Source organism: Tasmannia lanceolata, unplaced genomic scaffold (assembly GCF_043159265.1).
Source record: "Tasmannia lanceolata isolate RefF3 unplaced genomic scaffold, GAP_Taslan_0.1 ptg000008l, whole genome shotgun sequence".
Taxonomy (NCBI): Eukaryota; Viridiplantae; Streptophyta; class Magnoliopsida; order Canellales; family Winteraceae; genus Tasmannia; species Tasmannia lanceolata.
In genome coordinates this window covers 62124507-62143898 of record NW_027518685.1, presented here as the reverse complement: position 1 = coordinate 62143898, position 19392 = coordinate 62124507, and the positions used below count along the sequence as shown (strand labels likewise).

Here is a 19392-nt window from a genome sequence, read left to right as displayed (position 1 = left end):
TGAGGGAAAGAAATTGTGAGTTACGGAGTCTCCCCCTCACTTATGTATTTATATATAATGAGAAATGTACAAAAGACGGATATGCCCATAGGCATATACATACACTAACACTCCCCCTCAAGCTGGAATGTATATGTCAAACATTCCTAGCTTGCTACAATTATCACTCAATTTAGCTTTGTTCAATGGCTTGGTAAACATATCCGCTAATTGGTCCACCGATCTAGTGAACACTGTGCATATTTCTACTTTTTGAATCCGGTGTCGAATGAAGTGGCAATCAACCTCGATATGTTTAGTTCTCTCATGAAAGACTGGATTTGTGGCAATGTGAATCGCTGCCTTGTTGTCGCAATATAACTGAGAAGGAGATTGGGGAGAAACCGATCTCTGACAAGAGATAACGTAACCAAATGAGCTCTCCACTTGTGTGTGCCATAGCTCTATACTCCGCCTCTGCACTAGATTTGGAGATAACATCCTGTTTCTTACTCCGCCATGACACAAGGTTACCTCCCACAAATGTGCAGTATCCTGTGGTAAATCTCCTATCAGTTAGAGATCCTGCCCAATCTGCATCTGTGTACCCTTCTATCTTCTGATGTCCATGTTTCTTGAATAGCAACCCTCTACCTGGAGCACTTTTTAAATACCGAAGAATCTGAAGAACTGCTGCCCAGTGTGAAGTACGAGGTGAACTCATATGTTGGTTGACAGCACCAACAACAAAGGAGATATCTGGGCGTGTGATTGTAAGGTAGATAAGTTTACCAACCAGCTTCCTGTATCTGCATGGGTCATCTAATAAGTCTCCCTCTTCAGGTAGTAACCTCACATTTGCGTCAATGGGAACTGAGGCAGGTTTCACTCCAAGACAACCTGTCTCCTCCAGCAGGTCTAAGACATATTTCCTCTATGAGAGAGAAATCCCCTTTGTCGAATATGCAACTTCAATACCCAAGAAGTATCCCAGTTGTATCACTGCTAGTGATGATGATGTCATCGACATAGACTATCAAGAGTACACACCCAACTGTAGACTGACAGCTGAAGACAGAATGATCAACTGCACACTTCTTCATACCAAAGCGCATAATGGCATCACTGAACCTTCCAAACCATGCTCTAGGAGAGACTGCTTAAGACCGTAAATGGCTATCTTTAATCGACACACAGAGGATGACATCTCCCCTTGAGCAACATACCCAGGAGGTTGCTCCATGTAAACTTCCTCTGTGAGCTCACCATGAAGAAAAGCATTTTTGACATCCAACTGATTTAGAGGCCAGCCCTGATTAACAGCAAGAGAAAGTAGAACACGCACTGAAGGAATCTTCGTCACAGGAGAAAATGTCTCGCCATAGTCCACCCCAAACGTCTGGGTGTACCCTTTGGCAACCAAGCACGCCTTAAGGTGCTCAACAGAGCCATCGGGCAAATATTCCACAATATAGACCCAACGACAACCAACAAGGCGTGCTCCAGGAGGCAGTGGAACTAAATCTCAAGTCTGATTTGCCTGAAGGGCATCCATCTCAAGGTCCATAGCAGCGCGCCACCCCGGGTGATCAAGTGCTGCAGCCAAGGACTTTGGCAACGAAACAGAAGATAGAGAGGACACAAAACTGCGGAAAGCAGGCGTGAGAGCATCATATGAAATAAAAGACGAAATAGGATGAGTAGTACTATGAGACCGAGTGCGGGAGGCAATAGGAGAGTCGATAGATACCTCAGATGTGGAAGCAGGGAGCTCTTGATGGCCTGGCGATGGCGCTGCCGGAGATGGATGAGCTGCAGAGGTATGGCGTCGCTGATAGGTCTTCTTAATTAATGGAGCCGGGGGCCGAGAAGGTACCTGTAAGGGAGGAGAGGTATTTGGAACAGAAACCACAGAAGGAGAAGGTAAGAGAGACGATGGAGATGGACAGACTACCGGATCAGGAACGGGAGTCGGTAGATGAAGATCTGAAGAATGAGAGAGAGGGGTCGTATCCGGAGAGCTCGAAAAGAAGGGCTCAGTCTTGAAGAATGAAACATCCGTCGAGACATAGGATCGACGTAACCGAGGGCCATAACAGCGATAACCTTTCTGGGTGTGTGAGGAGCTGAGGAAAATGCATTGTTCAGATTTAGGATCTAATTTATCCAAACCAGGTCCAAGATTGTAGACAAAGCAAACACACCCAAATACTCGAGGAGGAAGAGGAAATGGCTCATGATGAGGACGTAAAATTGAGAAAGGGGATGAGCCGCTTAGAACCGAGGATGGAAGCCGATTGGCTAGATAGTTAGCAGTGAGAACTGCATCGCCCCAATAAGATTTGAGAATTCGCATTTGGAAGAGAAGAGTGCGAGTTCCATCCAATAATGATTGCAGTTTCCGTTCAACGACACCATTCTGTTGAGAGGTGTGAGCACAGGAAGATTGATGTAGTATACCACGAGTGGAAAGAAATTCCTCAAAACCATTGGACTTTGAGAAATATTCCGTATCATTATCAGTGTGAAGGCATTTGAGAGTAAATTGGTTAGTAATTTTTGAATGAAAAGTACGAAAAATAGAGAATACTTTTGAGCGATCTTTCAGTAAATAAAGCCAACACATACATGAATAATCATCAATAAAAATGACAAAATAACAATGTCCAAAAACAGAGGTAGTCCGCACGGGACCCCATACATCGGAATGCACTAAATCAAAAGGGTGTGAGGCCCGACTAATAGGCCTAGACGGGAAGGACACCCTATGGTGTTTCCCAAGTTCACAGGCCTCGCACGTAAAGGGGGTAACAGAAGAAAAAACTATAGATGTCCGTCGCAAACTATCAAGACAGGGATGTCCAAGACGGCAGTGCCACTGATATGCGTCGCTGGAGCTGTGTAAAATGGTACGAGAAGGGCTACAGCCCAGACGATAAAGCCCATCTATCTCACGGCCCGAGCAAATCGTCCTCCCAGTCAAGAGATCCTGAAACAAGCAGTAAGAGGGATAAAATGAGACAGAACAATTGAGACTTTTAGTAAGCTGACTAACTGAGAGTAAATTAAAGGGTGACTTAGGTACACATAAAACACAGGACAATGTAAGTCCAACAGGAGGAGAAATATCACCAACAGCCGAGATATGAGTGGAGCTCCCATCAGCTAGCGTGATGGACTGGTCAGAAAGTGGACGAAATGAATGAAGTGTGGAAGAAGTACATGTCATATGATTGGAGGCTCCAGAATCAATGATCCAGGATCTGGAGGTAGTAAGAAGAGATGCAGGGGAGCAACTTGGTTGAGCAAAAGTAGCAGTCGGGGATGGCTGGTAGACCTGAGACGCTATAACTCATCATAGTCAGCACGAGACATAAAAACACCATCAGCCTGAGGCCCAGTGCTGGGCGGAACGAAAGCAGAGGAGGGCTCAGAAGAATCTGGTGCAGCGAGGTGTGCGGAGCGGCCAAAACAAGCCTCAAAGGAAGGACGAAGCTCAGGGTGCTAAACATAGCAAGTCTTCATATAGTATCCTTCACGACGACAATGCGAGCAATATGGACGCGGTCGGCCACTACGCCCTGCAGGAAGATCACGTCCACCGCCACGACCACCACGACCAAAGGTGCCTCCATCCCGAGCAGCACGGTCACCTACGCCATAGGCAGCAGTGGCAGTAATATCAACCGAAGGAGTCGACACAGAGTCACCAAGAGTACACTGGTGGGCACTCAAGTAAACCTCCTGAAGAGTGGGCATCGCGCCAGATCCAAATATCTGCTGATGGAGATGCATGTACTCAGGACCCAAAGTCTCGTGAAACTAAACGACACGTATCTAATCACGCTGCTGCGCGGTCGTAGTCAAATCAGTGGTAAGAGGCATAAGAACATCTAACTGCTAGCAATGAGAAACAAACTGACTATAGTAGGTCGGGAGAGGAGTGTCTCCGCGGCGAAGGTTCATCCACTGAGAATATGTGGAACATATTCGAGAGAGGTTGCCTTTCCCGCAAAAGGTAGTAGTAGTATGATCCCAAACCTGGCGAGCAGTGGGAAGGATTATCATGGTCCCGGAAATCTCAGGGGACATACTCTGCCATAGGAAAGTACGGATAAGGGCATCATCCTGCTCCCACTTATCATAAGTGGAATCACTAGAAGGGGGGGTCACGACGAAGAATAGAAATCTTCCCCCTAGCAATGAGATAGGTCTCCACAGCCACTTTCCAATTCAGGTAATTGGAACCATCAAGCCTGACTGTGGTCATGGGAGGAAAAGAACCATCCATCGAAGAAGACGGAGGGTTATAAGAGGAGGATGGGCGAGCCGTAGGAATAGTAGACACAGGGGGCTGCTCGAGAGTGGGATCCTCAATAACGGGGCTATCTCTGAGTAAATAATCAAAGAGAGAATCAACTGACGAGAAGAAATGATGCCGGGGCGGAGAGCAGAGAAATCAATAATGGGGATTGCGGCTTCGAAGAGAGACAAATGATAAATAGGGCATGAAAGAAACCCTTGCTGACATGATGAAGACACACATATCTAGGGATATAAGATCGGAGCTGCGAAAAGAAGAAGAAAGTAGGTAAATGAGATTTAAGCCATTAGGAGAAGAAAGACAAAGAGAAAGTGAGGCTGCGGGAGCAGATTTTTAGGGTATTGAAATGGTTTTTATTTAAGGGTACTGTAGCGGGTAATGTAGCGGGGAGGGGAGGCGGTGGGACATGTTACTGTAGTAGGGAGTGGAGGAGTTAGGGGAAAAGGAAGAGGGGAAGGGAGAAAAGAAGAGGGAGGGTGAGGGGCTGCTATGGGGGTCCCTAGGGAATTAAAACCCTAGGGCTCTGATACCATGTTGAGGAAGAGAATGAGAGAAAAAAATTGTGAGTTAGGGAGTCTCCCCCTCACTTATGTATTTATGTATAATGAGAAATGTACAAAAGACGGATATGCCCATAGGCATATACATACACTAACATATCCTGTCAGTCAGTTTTTTTATACAAGGTCTACAAGAAGCCATCATGAACTATCACCATCCCGAAGGCATATTTGTTATTAGGCCTTGATAGTATTAAAACATTTTGGCAGTCTTCCTGAAAATGCCCATGTTCAGCAGCTCATAACTTATGCAGTCTCACCTTTCCATTTATCCCCTGAGGAGTCTCTATCTGCTTATAGTTTGTCTTCCAATTCTAGGAAATGCTCAACTTCTTGGTTTCATCCTTGGGAAAGATTCTTGTTAGATAACTTTAGTCTTAGCTCCTTCGCATCAGCACTTGGATATAAACTCTTTGATACCCAAAGGGTAATAGTGAGTTAGTGACCACCTCTCATAGCCAAAAGACTCAAAACATACTAGATTTTGAGAACAATAAGGTAAACGTGCTTTTCATCCATTTGTCAAACTTGCCAAACTTTCTGAATATCACGTTGCAATCATCAGCTACAAGATCTTCATGATACTGTAAATGCCTATGGAAGGTACATATACCTTCTTCTTTTTTGAGTGTCTGGAAGGTACATATACCTCACAACAAATAGTTTTAAGCAATATGCCTTCTTTGACTTTCCCATGTACCTTGGACTTGTACCCCTCTAGTTCTAGGACCTCTATTTCTAGGAGATTTCTAACTCCAACTTAGCATGGTGAAATGAGTTCATATCCATTTGTTAAAGTGGCCATATCTTATTACTAGGACAAATAAACAGATACTTTATTATTTAGTTACAAAATTTTGTCTCTTAATAAGCTGCAGGCCCATTGCAGATCTTTTGTATGTTATTCTTGTTTTAATGGACAATGAGAAAGAACCAACTGTATTGTTTTAGTCTATTCATCAAATATCTGAACTCAAACTTGCAATACATTGAACCTTATTACCAACACACGTTGCTCTGTTCTTCCTTTTCCTTTTCCCTTCATCAGGGTGTGGATGAAATTCCCCCAGGGTATTTTTTGGTAAAATTCTTTTTTAAGGCTCTCTCGACTTTAGATGGTTTGACTTTCCCTTAGCTATGATATGGGGAGCCCCGTGCCTCGTAGCTTAGAAGTCTTTTGTTGTGCGGCGCTTGTTAAGAAGTCTAACCCTTTTGACATGCTCAAAAAAGAAATTAGGCTCGCTAACCACTGCAATCTTGGTAGGGGAGTCGAGGATTCCAATTGCCATCTTTTAACCATTGTATGGTGGCTCGTAGTATTTGGTTGAAAAATCTCTATAGCTTTATTACACCTCGAGTTTTCCTAGAATTAGTAGCTGATCTCTTCTTTCTTTGGGTCCGTATTCCATTCTGGGACGAGAGAAAGATCCTTTGGCGTGTGATCCCTTGAGCGGTACCACATTTAAAAAAATGTTGATATTAAATTCTCCATAGCTCTATAGATTTATTTATTTTATTTTATTTTATTTTATTTTATTTTATTTTTTTTGTGAATTGTAGGTCTATTATTAATAGGAGAAAATAAGGAGCCCGACCGAGGGGGGGTCAAGACTACATACAATGGAAAATACAAACATAATACTGCATAGCTCTATGGGTTCCTTTAAAAAGAGTTTTGGGATCTCTAAATGGGGGATAGTCTCTGTAATTTGAAAATGTTTCCCTTTGCTTGTTCTAAGTTGTTGAAATTGGTGGCTAAGTGAACCCATCCTCCCCCTAACATCCTCAAGCTCTAGTTTTATGGAAGCTCACTTGGCAACTTGGGCATAACTGGGATAGGCAGAGTGATAAGTGTTAGTATTAGACCTGTTCGTAAGGTCATTGTGGTCATTGTATGTCTTCTCTTATTTTATAAATACTTTAGTGAGGGGGAGTCATGCCCTAACTCACTTTTTCCCTTCTCTTCTCCACAACATGGTATCAGAGCCCTAGGGTTTTGATCCCTAGGGACCACCATCGTCACCCTCCTCCCCAACCTCTCTCCATCCCTACCTCTCTCCGCCATCGTCACCCTCCTCCCCAACCTCTCTCCATCACCAAACCCACCCTCACCTCCTGTGGCCTCACCCTAAACCCAGCCTCCCGTGGCCTCCTCCGTCACCCTCTCTCTGTCTCTGTTTCGTAACCCACGCATACTTACTCCCTTTCCCCCCGTATCCCATGGCCCCCCTCTCCGTAACTCCCCCTGTAAACCCCGTATTCTCCACCCCCCCTTCGTAACTCCCCGTAACATTCCCCCCGTATACCCCCCCTCCCCCCCTTTTCTTTCGTAACCTCTTCTCGACCCCCCAAACCCCCCTTATCCTATCCCCTTCTCCCTACCACCGTCGGCCCCCCCTTCTTCTCTACCACCGTACGCCCCCCAACCCCTTAACTGTCACAGTAGGCCCCGGCTCCCCTCCACCTTCTCTCGCCCTCTTCTGTTCCAAAAATCTTTTATTTTCTGTAACCTTAACCTATTGTCCACACACCATACTTTCACAACCATCATGTGCTGTTTTTTTTTATTTTATTGATTTCTTCTTCGCAACTTTGCCTCCCTCTCTCCATGGCCACATCTCTCCGCTCGTCCCTGTCTCGCGAAGCCGCATTATGAGCCACTTTTTTGCCTAGTGGGTCTCTCTTCATCTCTTTCTTATTTTTCCCTTTGGTGTGGTTGATTGTTGTGGGGGTTTCTTTCTCTTGATCGTTTGTTGTCGCTATGGAGGCACCTATTATTTTGGATCCCTCCCTGGGCATGACCACCGAGGTTTGTGCACAACCTCCACCCTCAACTACCACATCCTCTACTACCTTAGCACCTGTGGAGGGATCTTACCCACAACTGACTACTGCCAAGCTTGATGGGACCAACTATTTATAATGGAAAGTTGCTGTTGAGACATATCTTCTTGGGCGAGGCAAGGTCAGTGTCCTTCGTCAAGAGCCTCCCTCGCCTAAAGATCCTACGTACGCTTGTTGGGAACAGGAGGATGCCATGATTTGCACTCTCCTCTGGCAGAGCATGACACCGTCTATCTCATCCACCGTGATTCTCCCACCAACCGCGAAGGAGATATGGGATCACACTGCCTTGATGTATTTTGGGGTTGAGAACCTCACCCGTATTTATAACAAGTACTCTGAGTGGATGTGACTGCGCTGTGGTGATATGTCACTTGAGGCTCACTATGGCTAGTTTGTCTATTTGTGTCAGCAGCTTGACATTTTCTTGCCTCTTTCCTCTGATGTTACCGTTTTTCGCTGACAACGGGTACAAATTTGTGTGGTCCACTATCTTGATAGTCTGGGCCCTGAGTTCACTCATCTGTGCCATCAGATCCTTAGTTTATGAAACATTTCGTCACTGACATAGGCTTATTCACGTGCTCAGCAGTGTCCTGGCGAGTCTCCGTCGCAACTCCTTCTGATAGCTCTGCCCTCGCAGCGTATGATAGTGGTAGTCGGTCTATTCGGGGCGGTGGTTCCTTTCCACGAGGCTGTGGCCATGACCGTGGTGGTGGGCAAGTTGGTGGTGGCCGTAGTCGTCCTTACAGTACCCACTGTCGGCGTGATGGCCACTAGATTGAGACATGCTATGCTCTTCACCCTGAGCTTCGTCTGTCTCGCTCGGCTCATCTCTCGACGGCCAGTTCCTCTTAGGCGCCTCTTCCACCCTCTACTGTCGTGCCTGCCCCTATTGATGATTCATTTACCTTCACTAGGGTGGATTATGAGGAGTTACAACGCCTTCGTCTGAGTACTTGAGCTCTCACTACAGGCTTTGCTCAGTCAGGTAGTTCACCCATGACCTTACTCTCTAGCTCCGTCCTGGATTATTGACTCAGGAGCCTCCAATCGCATGACTGGTAACTCATCTCAGCTCTAATCTTTTCGCTCTTTTTCATCAGACCATTACTCTAGCTGATGGGTCCACTACTCCCATCACTGGTATTGGTATCGTGTGTCCATCTCCTATTATTTCATTGTCTTCTGTATTATGTGTTCCTAAATCTCCTTTCAGTTTACTAATGAAAAATCTTCAGTGCTCCATCTCATTGTATCCTTCTTATTGTTTGTTTCAGGATCTTTCGATTGGGAAGACGATTGGATCAGGTCGTGAGGTGGATGGCCTTTATCGCCTTGATTGCGGACCTTTTACTGCTGTGTTGCATAGCTCTATGGATGCCTTTCAGTGGCACTGTCGCCTTGGTCACCCATCACTTCAGCGGCTCCAGCAGATGTCCTTAGTTCCTTCTTCTATTTCATCATTCCAGTGCGGGTCTTGTGAACTCGGGAAGCGCCACCGGGTGTCCTTCCTTCCCGAGTCGTTGGTTGAGTTGATAGTCATTTTCATTTAGTTCATTCAGATGTATGGGGGTATGGGGGCCTTCTAGGGTCTCGTCAAATAATGGATTTAAGTATTTCGTAGTATTTATCGATGATTATTCTCGTATGACATGGGTGTATTTGCTAAAGGATTGTTCTCAGGTCTTTTCTGCTGTTCAAACTTTTCATGCTGAAATAAAGAATCATTTTAATTGCAGTATTAAATGTCTTCGTACTAATAATGCTCGGGAGTTTTTCTCGGGTACTCATGGCTTTCAGGATTAACTTTCCTCTCATGGGATCCTACACCAATCCTCTTGTGCCTACTCTTTCTAGCAGAATGGTGTGGCCAAGAGGAAATTGCGATATTTACTCGAGGTGACCTGCACCATAATGTTTCAGATGCGCGTCCCTAAGTGCTTTTGGGGTGAGGCGATTTTGACTTCATGCTTCCTTGTGAATCGTCTTCCGTTGTTTGTTCTTCGTGGTGCTTCTCCGTTTCAGGTCTTATATCCTCAGCAAGACCCTTTTCCCCTAACACCTCGTATTTTTGGGTGTGTCTGCTTCGTTTATCATTTAGGTCCTGGTAGGGACAAACTTGATCCTAGGTCAGAATGATGTCTTTCTGGGTTACTCGCTAACTTAGAAAGGCTATCGTTGTTATAGTCCCTGTCTTCATCGGTGGTTGTGTTGGCTGATGTTACATTCTTTGAGTTTGAGCCCTTCTTTAGTCCTCCATCTGCGCCTAGTGCCACTCTTCTGGAACCTAAGGTTTCAGTCTCTCTTCATGTGCTTCCTGAGTCGGCTCGGGTACCGGTTCCTCCACCATCAGAACCACCGTCTCAGCCTCTTGCTGTTCAAGGTGACTCTTCTGTTGTACCATCGGCTCCACCACCTACTACAAAGCACCATCAGAGGCGTCAGCGAAAAGATGGGCCTCCACCGACTCAGCTCGAGCCATCGTTTTCGCAGACCGAGATCCCATTACCTTCTACCCAGGTATCTTCTCTACCCCCATCTGTAGTTGCTTCTGACTCATATTGCCTCTCGTACTCATTCCCACTCTACTGCACATCTTATTTCTAACTTTGTCTCCTATGATCGTCTGACTCCTACATTTAAAAGCTTTATTTCCTCCTTGTCTTCTGTTGTGTTAACACAGTCTTTACAGGATGCTCTTACTCATCCAGGTTGGCGTGCTGCCATGGATCTTGAAATGGGTGCACTACATTCAAACCAGACTTGGGATCTGGTTCCTCTTCCAGCTAGTGCTCGACCAGTTGATTGTCGATGGGTATTCTCTTTCAAGTATTTACCTGATGGAACTATTGAGAGATTGAAGGCATAACTAGTTGCTAAAGGATATACTCAGACTTTTGGGGTTGATTTTGCCAAAATCCCATCAGTGCGTGTTCTCCTCTCCCTTGCACTTAATAAAGGTTGGGATCTTGGGAATGAAGTCCACTTTTTCAGCCTCCTCCAACATCCTACTAAGAGTCTCCCCCACAATGGTAAACCGAAAGGAAGATGGTGGATCACCTTGTCTATCTTATGGAACTTTGTAGTTTGATTTAGTCTTATTGTACAAATGTAAGTGCCATTGGGAGAGAAGAAGGATGTCTGGAAAAGATGAAGGATTTCTAAGGCCGGGGGACTGGACTTGTAAAAGCTGCAGGTACATGAATTTCAAATGGCGCAAGGTGTGTAGGCGATGTAATGGTAAAAGTTCTGGAGAAGTATCCGCTACTACTAAAGGTGAACCCCTGACTTGCCGACGACGGGAGGAGATGAATGTCTGGCCAAACTCTAGAAAGACCTCAATTAATTACAGAAATGGAGCCCCAATTATAAGGGTTTCTAGAGAAGAAACTGATGAGCGAAAGCGGATTCTGCGATCATGCTTAATCGGGAGGATCAAACAAAAAAAGTGGAATCTAGAAGACCTGTGGAGATCAGCTAAATGGTTTTGGGATATTCCATCTCTCCCGAAACCTTCCATACTTGCTCCTGACGAGGTCCTATTTATGTTTGAAGAGGAGAGGATGGCTTCCAGATTATTGTAAATCGGGGAGAACGCAGGTGGAAGCTATTTGTCATCCCTCAAACCTTGGAATAAGAACTATCAACAGGGATCTAAAGTAACCTGGGTCAAATTCCTGGGAATTCCTCTCCACGCATGGGCCATCTCAACAGTTGAAGCTCTGGGGACGATGTTTGGTGAAGTTCTTGAAACAGACATGAAAGGGCAACACTTTGACTGTATGAGATATGCGTCGGCAAAAATTCTCGCACCAGAGTGAAAGTTTCGCCTTTCATTTGTGGATCTCCAGGTACAGGGTTCACTGTTTAAAATAGGTGTTGAGATTTCCCCCCCTCAAAGTATGGAGAAAGACGAGATTCGAGTCATTGAAAGGAATACAGGAGTAGATCGGGTAGTTCCTCCCTAGTCGCCAGACAAAAATCGGCCATCTTCATGCCGGTGGAAGGCGCCGCATCAAGCTAAGGTCTTAAAGGATTCTATGTTGGTGGCAGCACCTCCCGCCGAAGACTTGCCTGCCGTGGAGAAGACGACCGTTAGCTCGCTGGCCACGTGGCAGCATGATAATGCGCCTCAGACGGACTCAGACACCTCTCCCTCCCCCTATGTGGGCCCAGAAAGAACTTTCAAATTTGAAATTTCAAAATACTCTGACAGAACCGGTTAAGGCGGTCTCTAGACCGGATATTATCAGTAGGGCCTGGAAGGAAGCATCGAACAAGACAAAGGAGAGTGATTTGACTGTTGTACCCTTACCTGTGGCCAGGCCAGTCTGCAGGAAAAAGTTTCTTGGGCATTGCGCATATTAAAACAAGGAATGAAAAAGCCAGAAGTCCTGAGGAACGGAATAAAGGGCTATTCACATAGGTGGATTCCAGCTATTCAGGGGGAGGTATCTCATCAAACACGGGGACAGACTTGTGCCAAGGAAGTAGTTAGCAAAAAGGCCACATTCGATATTCAAAAAGTGGGTGTTGTTCCTTTGGGCTGCAACCACCTAGAAATTTTTGTATAAGAAACTCGGTGAAGCCTTTGGGAGTTCTAAACCCTGCTCCCGATGAAGCTAGGATTTTGCAACATAAGGGGTTAAGGGAGGATAGGAAAATTTGGGGGATCAAAAATCTCATTTGAAAAATAAACTTGAACATCTGGGCTCCAGCTTAAGCCCTCAGTATGGTTTCGGTTTACCTTGGAACAAGGGACTGAATGTAGACCTGTCTGAGGTCAGGGTCAATCAAGATTCAAAAAAGTTAGCCAGGAGTCCTAAAAGTTTCCCTTAATCCGTATTTGAACACGTGGCTGGTCCGGTCTAGGGGTTTTCCTTGTGACTGTCATAAAGAAGAAGTGTGTTGGTGCTTTACAGAAACCAATGATAAATGAAACGATCTGTCTAATCGAGGAGATATACAAATACACTTGTTTTTTTTAGGATTGGCGAATGGGTTACGTGTAGTAGGAATAATTGTAGAAACTGAAGGAAGAATTAATGAAGAGTTTGGGAAGCGCCGCTTCGGCACAATTAATGATGTTTAATAGGAGCTCTTCCTCAATTTGGTTAATTGGCCTTTCCGTAGCCTCCACTTCGAGACGATACGTTTCTTTCTGGGTGATTCTCTCTTCTATTTCCTGTGGGTTTGGGGTCTTGGAATTGAGATGGAAAATCAGAGCAGTTTGTCTTCTCCTTCCTCTGCTCTTTCTTCTTCACCTCTTGGCAAAAAGAGGAAGTTGTCGGTGGATTTATTAGAAATGGTAACCTCCCTAAAAGTTTTGAAAAGGATGGCATACCTGGAGGAATATGCTTCCAAACACTCGCCTACTAAAAAAGAAGTCACTAGAGACTTCTTAAAACAACAGTGGAAGGTATTTAAAGAGGAAGCTAACGGGATGCTGGAAGCGCTTTTTAGGCTGACTGGTAAATGGCCCATTAAAGAATCCCACTCCCCTTTGCACAAGCACCCCTTATTCGTCAAGCTACTGGAGAAAGAACATGCTTCCCGGTGCCTTCGGTGGGAGGAGGATAAGAAGATGGGGATGCAGAAGTTAGAGGCAATGATCAATGATCTCTAGAAAAAGATCTTCAGAGGCGAAAACTCCATCGGATGATGAGCTCTCAGTCCTAATTCTGGATGAGGAGATGTTCACCTCTGAAGTAGTGGGTCTCATTCTGGAATTAAAGAATTCCTCAATCTAGCTTATCTCTATGGGATTTTGGTGAAGAGTCAGACATTTTTTAGGGTATTTTGGTGGGGTCTGACATGCAGAGATAAGGTTGTTTGGATTTGATGGTTGCCCTCACGTTTGTAAACCGCTAGGGGCTGCGGGTCCCCATCTTTTGGTAAAGTTTGAAGTACTCTATAGGGGAAAACCAATCATAGGATTGAACTGATGGGCGGTAGAAGCTCTTAATCGTAAAGATTAATGAAGCAGAGGTGTTGGTGTGGGCGACGGGTTGCCCAAGTTAACGTTGTCTCTTTCTGTTTATATGCTTCCTTTTATCTCTATGGCCAGAAGTATACTTCTGGCCATCTTCTTTGACGCTATGTAATACTTGATGTGACCCTTGGTCCCCGGTGTATAACTTACAAGTATTAATGAAATTTCAGTCATCTTTCAAAAAAAAAAAAGGTTGGGATCTTCACCAGTTAGATGTCAAGAATGCTTTTTTACATGGCGACCTCCATGATGGAGCAGCCTCCAGGGTATGCTGCTCAGGGGGAGTTGTCTTCCTCTGTCTGTTGCTTGAGGATATATATATATATATATATATATATATATATATATATATATATATATATGAGGAAACTCTTGGTGAGCTTAAGCTCACCAAACTTATGGTGAGCTAGCTTGCCCAATCACATGGGTTCCACATTTTGGGGAGTGATCCAAACCATTCATTTGCAAGGCCTTATCATAGATAGGGGGTGTACCAAAAATCAGCTCCATAGGATCATCCTAACCCCTCCATTTGTGGAGGACAAAAATGGGGCAGATTTGTGTCTGTCCATTTTTGTCCTCCACAAATGGAGGGGTTAGGATGATCCTATGGAGCTGATTTTTGGTACACCCCCCATCTATGTAAGGGACTTTCAAATGAATGGTTTGGATCATCCTAACAAAGTGGGCCCCCATGTGAATGGGCAAGCTAGCTCACCATAAGTTTGGTGAGCTTAAGCTCACCAACAGTTTCCTCATATATATATATGGGAAAGGTGTGCGTACTCGGTCGAGTAGATAAGTTTATCTACTCGGTCGGGTTAAAAACAGTGGGGGCCCACATTTTTGGGGTGATCCGAACCATTCATTTGAAAGGCCCTTACCTAGATAGGGTGTCCACAAAAAATCAGCCCCATAGGATCATCTTAACCCATCCAACAGTGGAGGGAAAAATGGGCAGATTTGTGGAGAAGCTGTGTTTGTCCATTTTTCCCCATTTTTCCCTCCACTGTTGCGTAGGTTAGGATGATCCTATGGGGCTGATTTTTTGTGGACACCCTATCTAGGTAAGGGCCTTTCAAATGAATGGTTCGGATCACCCCAAAAATGTGGGCCCCCACTGTTTTTAACCCGACCGAGTAGATAAGCTTATCTACTCGACCGAGTACGCACACCTTTCCCTATATATATATATATATATATATATATATATATATATATATATATATAGCTTGAAACAATCTCCACAAGCATGGTTTGGGAGATTCAGTGAAGCCATTGTGCGTTTTGGCCTGAGACAGTGTGCGATAGATCACTCAGTATTCAGTCCTCAGCAGGCTGCATTCTATTAATTGTGAACGTTGATGACATCATTACATGTACTATTCATGGGGAATACAGAACTGAAGACTTTCTTACAAAAAGAGTTTGCTACAAAGGGCTTGGGACGCCTCAGATATTTTCTTGGGATAGAGGTGGCATATTCCTCTCATGGCTTGTCTCTATCACAGAGGAAGTATGTTTTAGACTTGTTGGAAGAGACAAGGAATCTTGGAGTAAAACATGTATCTGCGCCTATGGGTCTCAATGTAAAACTAGTTCTAGAAGAAGGGGATCTATTGGAAGACCCTGGCAGGTATAGAAGATTGGTGGGTAAGCCCATATACTTTAGAGTCACTCGCCCTGATATATCTTATGCTGTGGGGGTAGTCAGCCTATACATGTGCTCCCCACGTACCTCACTCTGGAGCGCATTGGTTCAGATCCTTAAATACCTGAAGGGTGCACCTAGAAATGGCCTATTATTCAAGAGACATTCTCATATGCGAATTGAGGGGTTCTCAGATGCTGATTGGGTTGGGTCACCTGCAGACAGGATATCAACTACCGGGTATTGTACCTTTGTAGGAGGTAACCTAGTATCATAGAAAAGCAAAAAGCAGGACGTCATTGTAAAGTCGAGTGCCGAGGCAGAATACAGAGCGATGGCACATACAAGTACAGAGATTATCTGGTTGAGATCACTTTTGTCTGAGATTGGAATCGTATCTTCTTTGCCTTCACAGTTGTATTGTGACAACAGGGTTGTCATCTACATTGCAACAAATCCAGTCTTCCATTAGCGCACCAAGCACATTGAAGTCGATTGTCACTTCATTCGTCAGAGGATTCAAAAGGGAGAGATATGTACTATATTCACTCATTCTGCAGATCAATTGGCTGATATGTTCACAAAGTCATTAAGTAAAGCAAAGTTGAACGATATCTGTAACAAGCTAGGAATGTATAATTTATACATTCTAGCTTAAGGGGGAGTGTTAGAATAAGACCTGTTCATAGGGTCATTATGGTCATTGTATGTCTTCTCTTATTATATAAATACTTTAGTGAGGGGGAGTCATGCCCTAACTCACTTTTTCCCTTCTCTTCTCCACAACAATAAGAACATGGAGGGACACATCAAAACTTTCTCCAGCCCAATCATCAAGAATGATGTCTCTATGAGGTGGAAGCTGTGTCATTACTCGCTGGTGTATAGATATTTAAGGAGCATCTACAGGGGCTGTTGTGCTGGAGGTGGGTCTCGGCTAATGAGGTTGCTTCCACTACAAATTCAGGTCCGGGCTCGTGGCACTTAGAGATGGTCATTTTAAAGATTGTGGACCCTAGTACCAATTTCACTCCTCCCCTTGAACATGTCCTGTGAAGCTCCAATAAGGTGGTGGACATGGTCGGGAAGGAGTAAAAACGTCCAAAATCTTCTTGATGTCAAGAGTTGAGACTTACTCTGTTTAAACCATGGTTTTAAATTTCGACCGAAATCCGAAATTTTGGACCGAAATTTGAAATTTCGGATTTCGGTGGAGACCGACACCGAAATTGATGAAAACCGAAACAGTCATTTATTTCGACCGAAATTTCGGTTTTTCCGAAATTTGATGCAAAAAATCTAATTTTTTTAATATTAATTTAATATTTCACCGAAATTTAATATTGAATAAAATAATAATTTCTGGTTTTGTACCAGATTTCGACCGAAATTTCAAGGTCCGAAACCGGTTCCGAAACTGAAATTTTAAACCTTCGTTTAAACAGCCTTGATTGGGATCTTTTATGCCTTTTTTCTTCTATTTGTATTATGTATTCTCTGTTACTTCAGGGACATTTCCTTTATTTCTTTCCTTCCACTTTTTCATTTTGTTCTATTGATAAGGTCACCAGTTCTTGCGAAGGAAGAACAGGAAAAAAATTTCTTCCTTCCTAGCTTAAGGTTGTTTTGTTTATTTCTTTCTTGGAAAATAAGATAACATTTGGCAAAACCTAATGGACTTTTTCCATTTGTTGATATTCGTTCTAAAATGTTTTGTTATCAAGAAACATTTCATGTTTCAGAGTTATGAGAATTGTCTGGTCATTATTCATTTTATATGACTTTTGTGTGATTGCTCTGTTGTCACTCTTTTTATGTTTTGTATTGCTTTTCTTCAGACAAGCTCCAAACAAAGCTAAGAATTGAAGGTGGTATAAAGGCATTGCTAGGAATGGTACGATGTGGGCATCCTGATGTTCTTGCCCAAGTTGCACGTGGCATTGCAAACTTCGCAAAATGCGAGTCTAGATCATCTTCTCAAGGTAACATCTTACATTGCATCCTCTAAAGTTCACTTATCATTTTGGTGAATCCCTACTCTTTATAATTCTATTTAAATTGTAAATTCGTTTTAAATTATTTTCATCCACAAACTTAAGCTTAACTTTTGGTTTTCCAATATTGTGATTGTGAACTGGGTTGTTAATCCAGAGGGAGGAATGTATAAATGGAGGAAAAGCTTTTCGGGGAAACAATAATTTATCATTTTGGAAAATTAATACTTATTTGTATGTTACCATTAAACCCCTGGTAGTAGCCACTGGATTAAGTGTACTTTAGTTTTCCCTTCTACTTCACGCACAACCATCATTCAGGCAGTGTGGTTGTGGTTGCTTTCTTTGTCAGCTTTGGAAATCTTAAATCAAGAACATATAGTAAAATAAATCAAGAATACCATGCAATCATTTCTAGCTAATTTATTTAGTTTCCTGTAGTCATTTCTAGCTAATTTATGTAGTCCCTTGTAGTCTTTGAAACTGTAAATTCTTCTTGTGATAGTTTTAAGTGCTACGAAACCCAAAACTTCAAGTACTTCATTTCTTTTAAGTTTTACCCTAGAGTAGTTCTAAAATGAAGGGTGCCTTCCAAATTCCAATAGAGGGATGAAAGGGCGCCCCCATTGGTTGTAAATCACCAAAGCACATTTAAACTGAACAACCTCAATTAGATGTGGATGTCCTAAGTACCACTTGCACAGAAAAATTGCGGTTGTTGTATTGATATGTAATACTTATAACCTCTTACCATCACAGGCACAAAGGCGGGAAAGTCTTTCCTGATTGATGATGGAGCGCTGCCTTGGATTGTACAGAATGCCAACAATGACGCTTCACCAATTAGACGCCATATCGAACTTGCACTGTGCCACTTGGCGCAACATGGTGAGTGGGATTTTCCTTCTTGACCCAACAATTTGATTCTTATCAATCTCTTAAGACTCATAATCTCGTTTTCTCTTCTCAGAAGTGAATGCAAAGGACATGATTAGTGGGGGGGCCTTGTGGGAACTTGTTCGCATTTCGCGGGATTGTTCTCGAGAAGACATAAGGAATCTTGCATACCGGACACTGACTTCCAGCCCCACTTTCCAAGCTGAATTGCGACGGTTGCGAGTAGAATTTTAGCAAATGAAGGTTTTGTTTTAAGAAGAATAAGTAAGCCGCCCATGTTCAGTTTGGAGCCTTCAAAGTTTTTGCTAAAATGAAGTGTGCTTGGGTTTTGTATTAGAAAGGAATTTGTTTGAGTCTCCCTTCTTTTTAGAATTTGTTGGGATGGCATCATTGCCTAAGGGGAAATTGTTGATTATGTACGTACAGTGAGAAGATAGTTGTAGGAGGTAAAAACAAACTTTGAACTTAAAATGTTCTTATTTGTTACCTACTATTTAAGCTGACATGATCATTAACTAGATGAATTTTAACCAATCTCGATGTTGGGATGAAGAATCGAAAGGGCAGCCTCGGCTGACCTTTTGAGTTCAGAAGGCCTGCCTATTTAGGGGCTAAATAACTTACCTGTGGCTCCCTCACGTGTTTTCCTTAGTCATTTATACTTCGACCCTCTCTCTCACGTCTGGCTCCTCTTTTTCTTTTTTCTTTTTGTGTGTGTGAGCTTGGGGGGTTGTAATTTTTAATATCGAGGAGTTGTTGGGTTTTGAGACCCACCTTGTGTCAATGACTGATATTAATTAAGTGGTTAGAGTTAGTGTTATTTAATCATTTATACTTCAACATAAACCTGGATAGAAAATTTTAATTTCCAATGTAATTATTCCATACAACATTTTGAGATCATCAGGGAAAAGGGGGCAATGGGATTCGATTTTAGTGGAAAATTGAATTTTCAAATGATTCAATAGCTGCATTCGCTCGAAATTTTCTCTAACGAACAAACTTGCATATGAGAGAATTTTATTGACAACAAACTGGGATTGCGAGCAGTTAATCTGATTCAATCCAAATTCTTTGTAGATTATAGTGATAAATATAGAGGGCCCGAAGAATTTATCTGAATTCTATACAGAGGCCTTTGGATGCCA

General features: G+C 43.4%; 1 protein-coding gene across 1 annotated transcript in view; it reads left to right on the top strand.

The window, feature by feature from the left end:
• The window catches only part of LOC143885435 (kinesin-like protein KIN-UB), a 90866-nt gene extending 72102 nt beyond the window's left edge, over nt 1–18764 (top strand). Inside the window, exons 17-19 of the mRNA XM_077389605.1 lie at nt 17192–17335; nt 18107–18235; nt 18318–18764. Coding sequence (XP_077245720.1) covers nt 17192–17335; nt 18107–18235; nt 18318–18478 — 434 coding nt within the window. The 3' untranslated portion in view covers nt 18479–18764. The remainder of the gene's footprint in view (nt 1–17191; nt 17336–18106; nt 18236–18317) is intronic.
• The last annotated feature ends 628 nt before the right edge of the window (nt 18765–19392 follow it).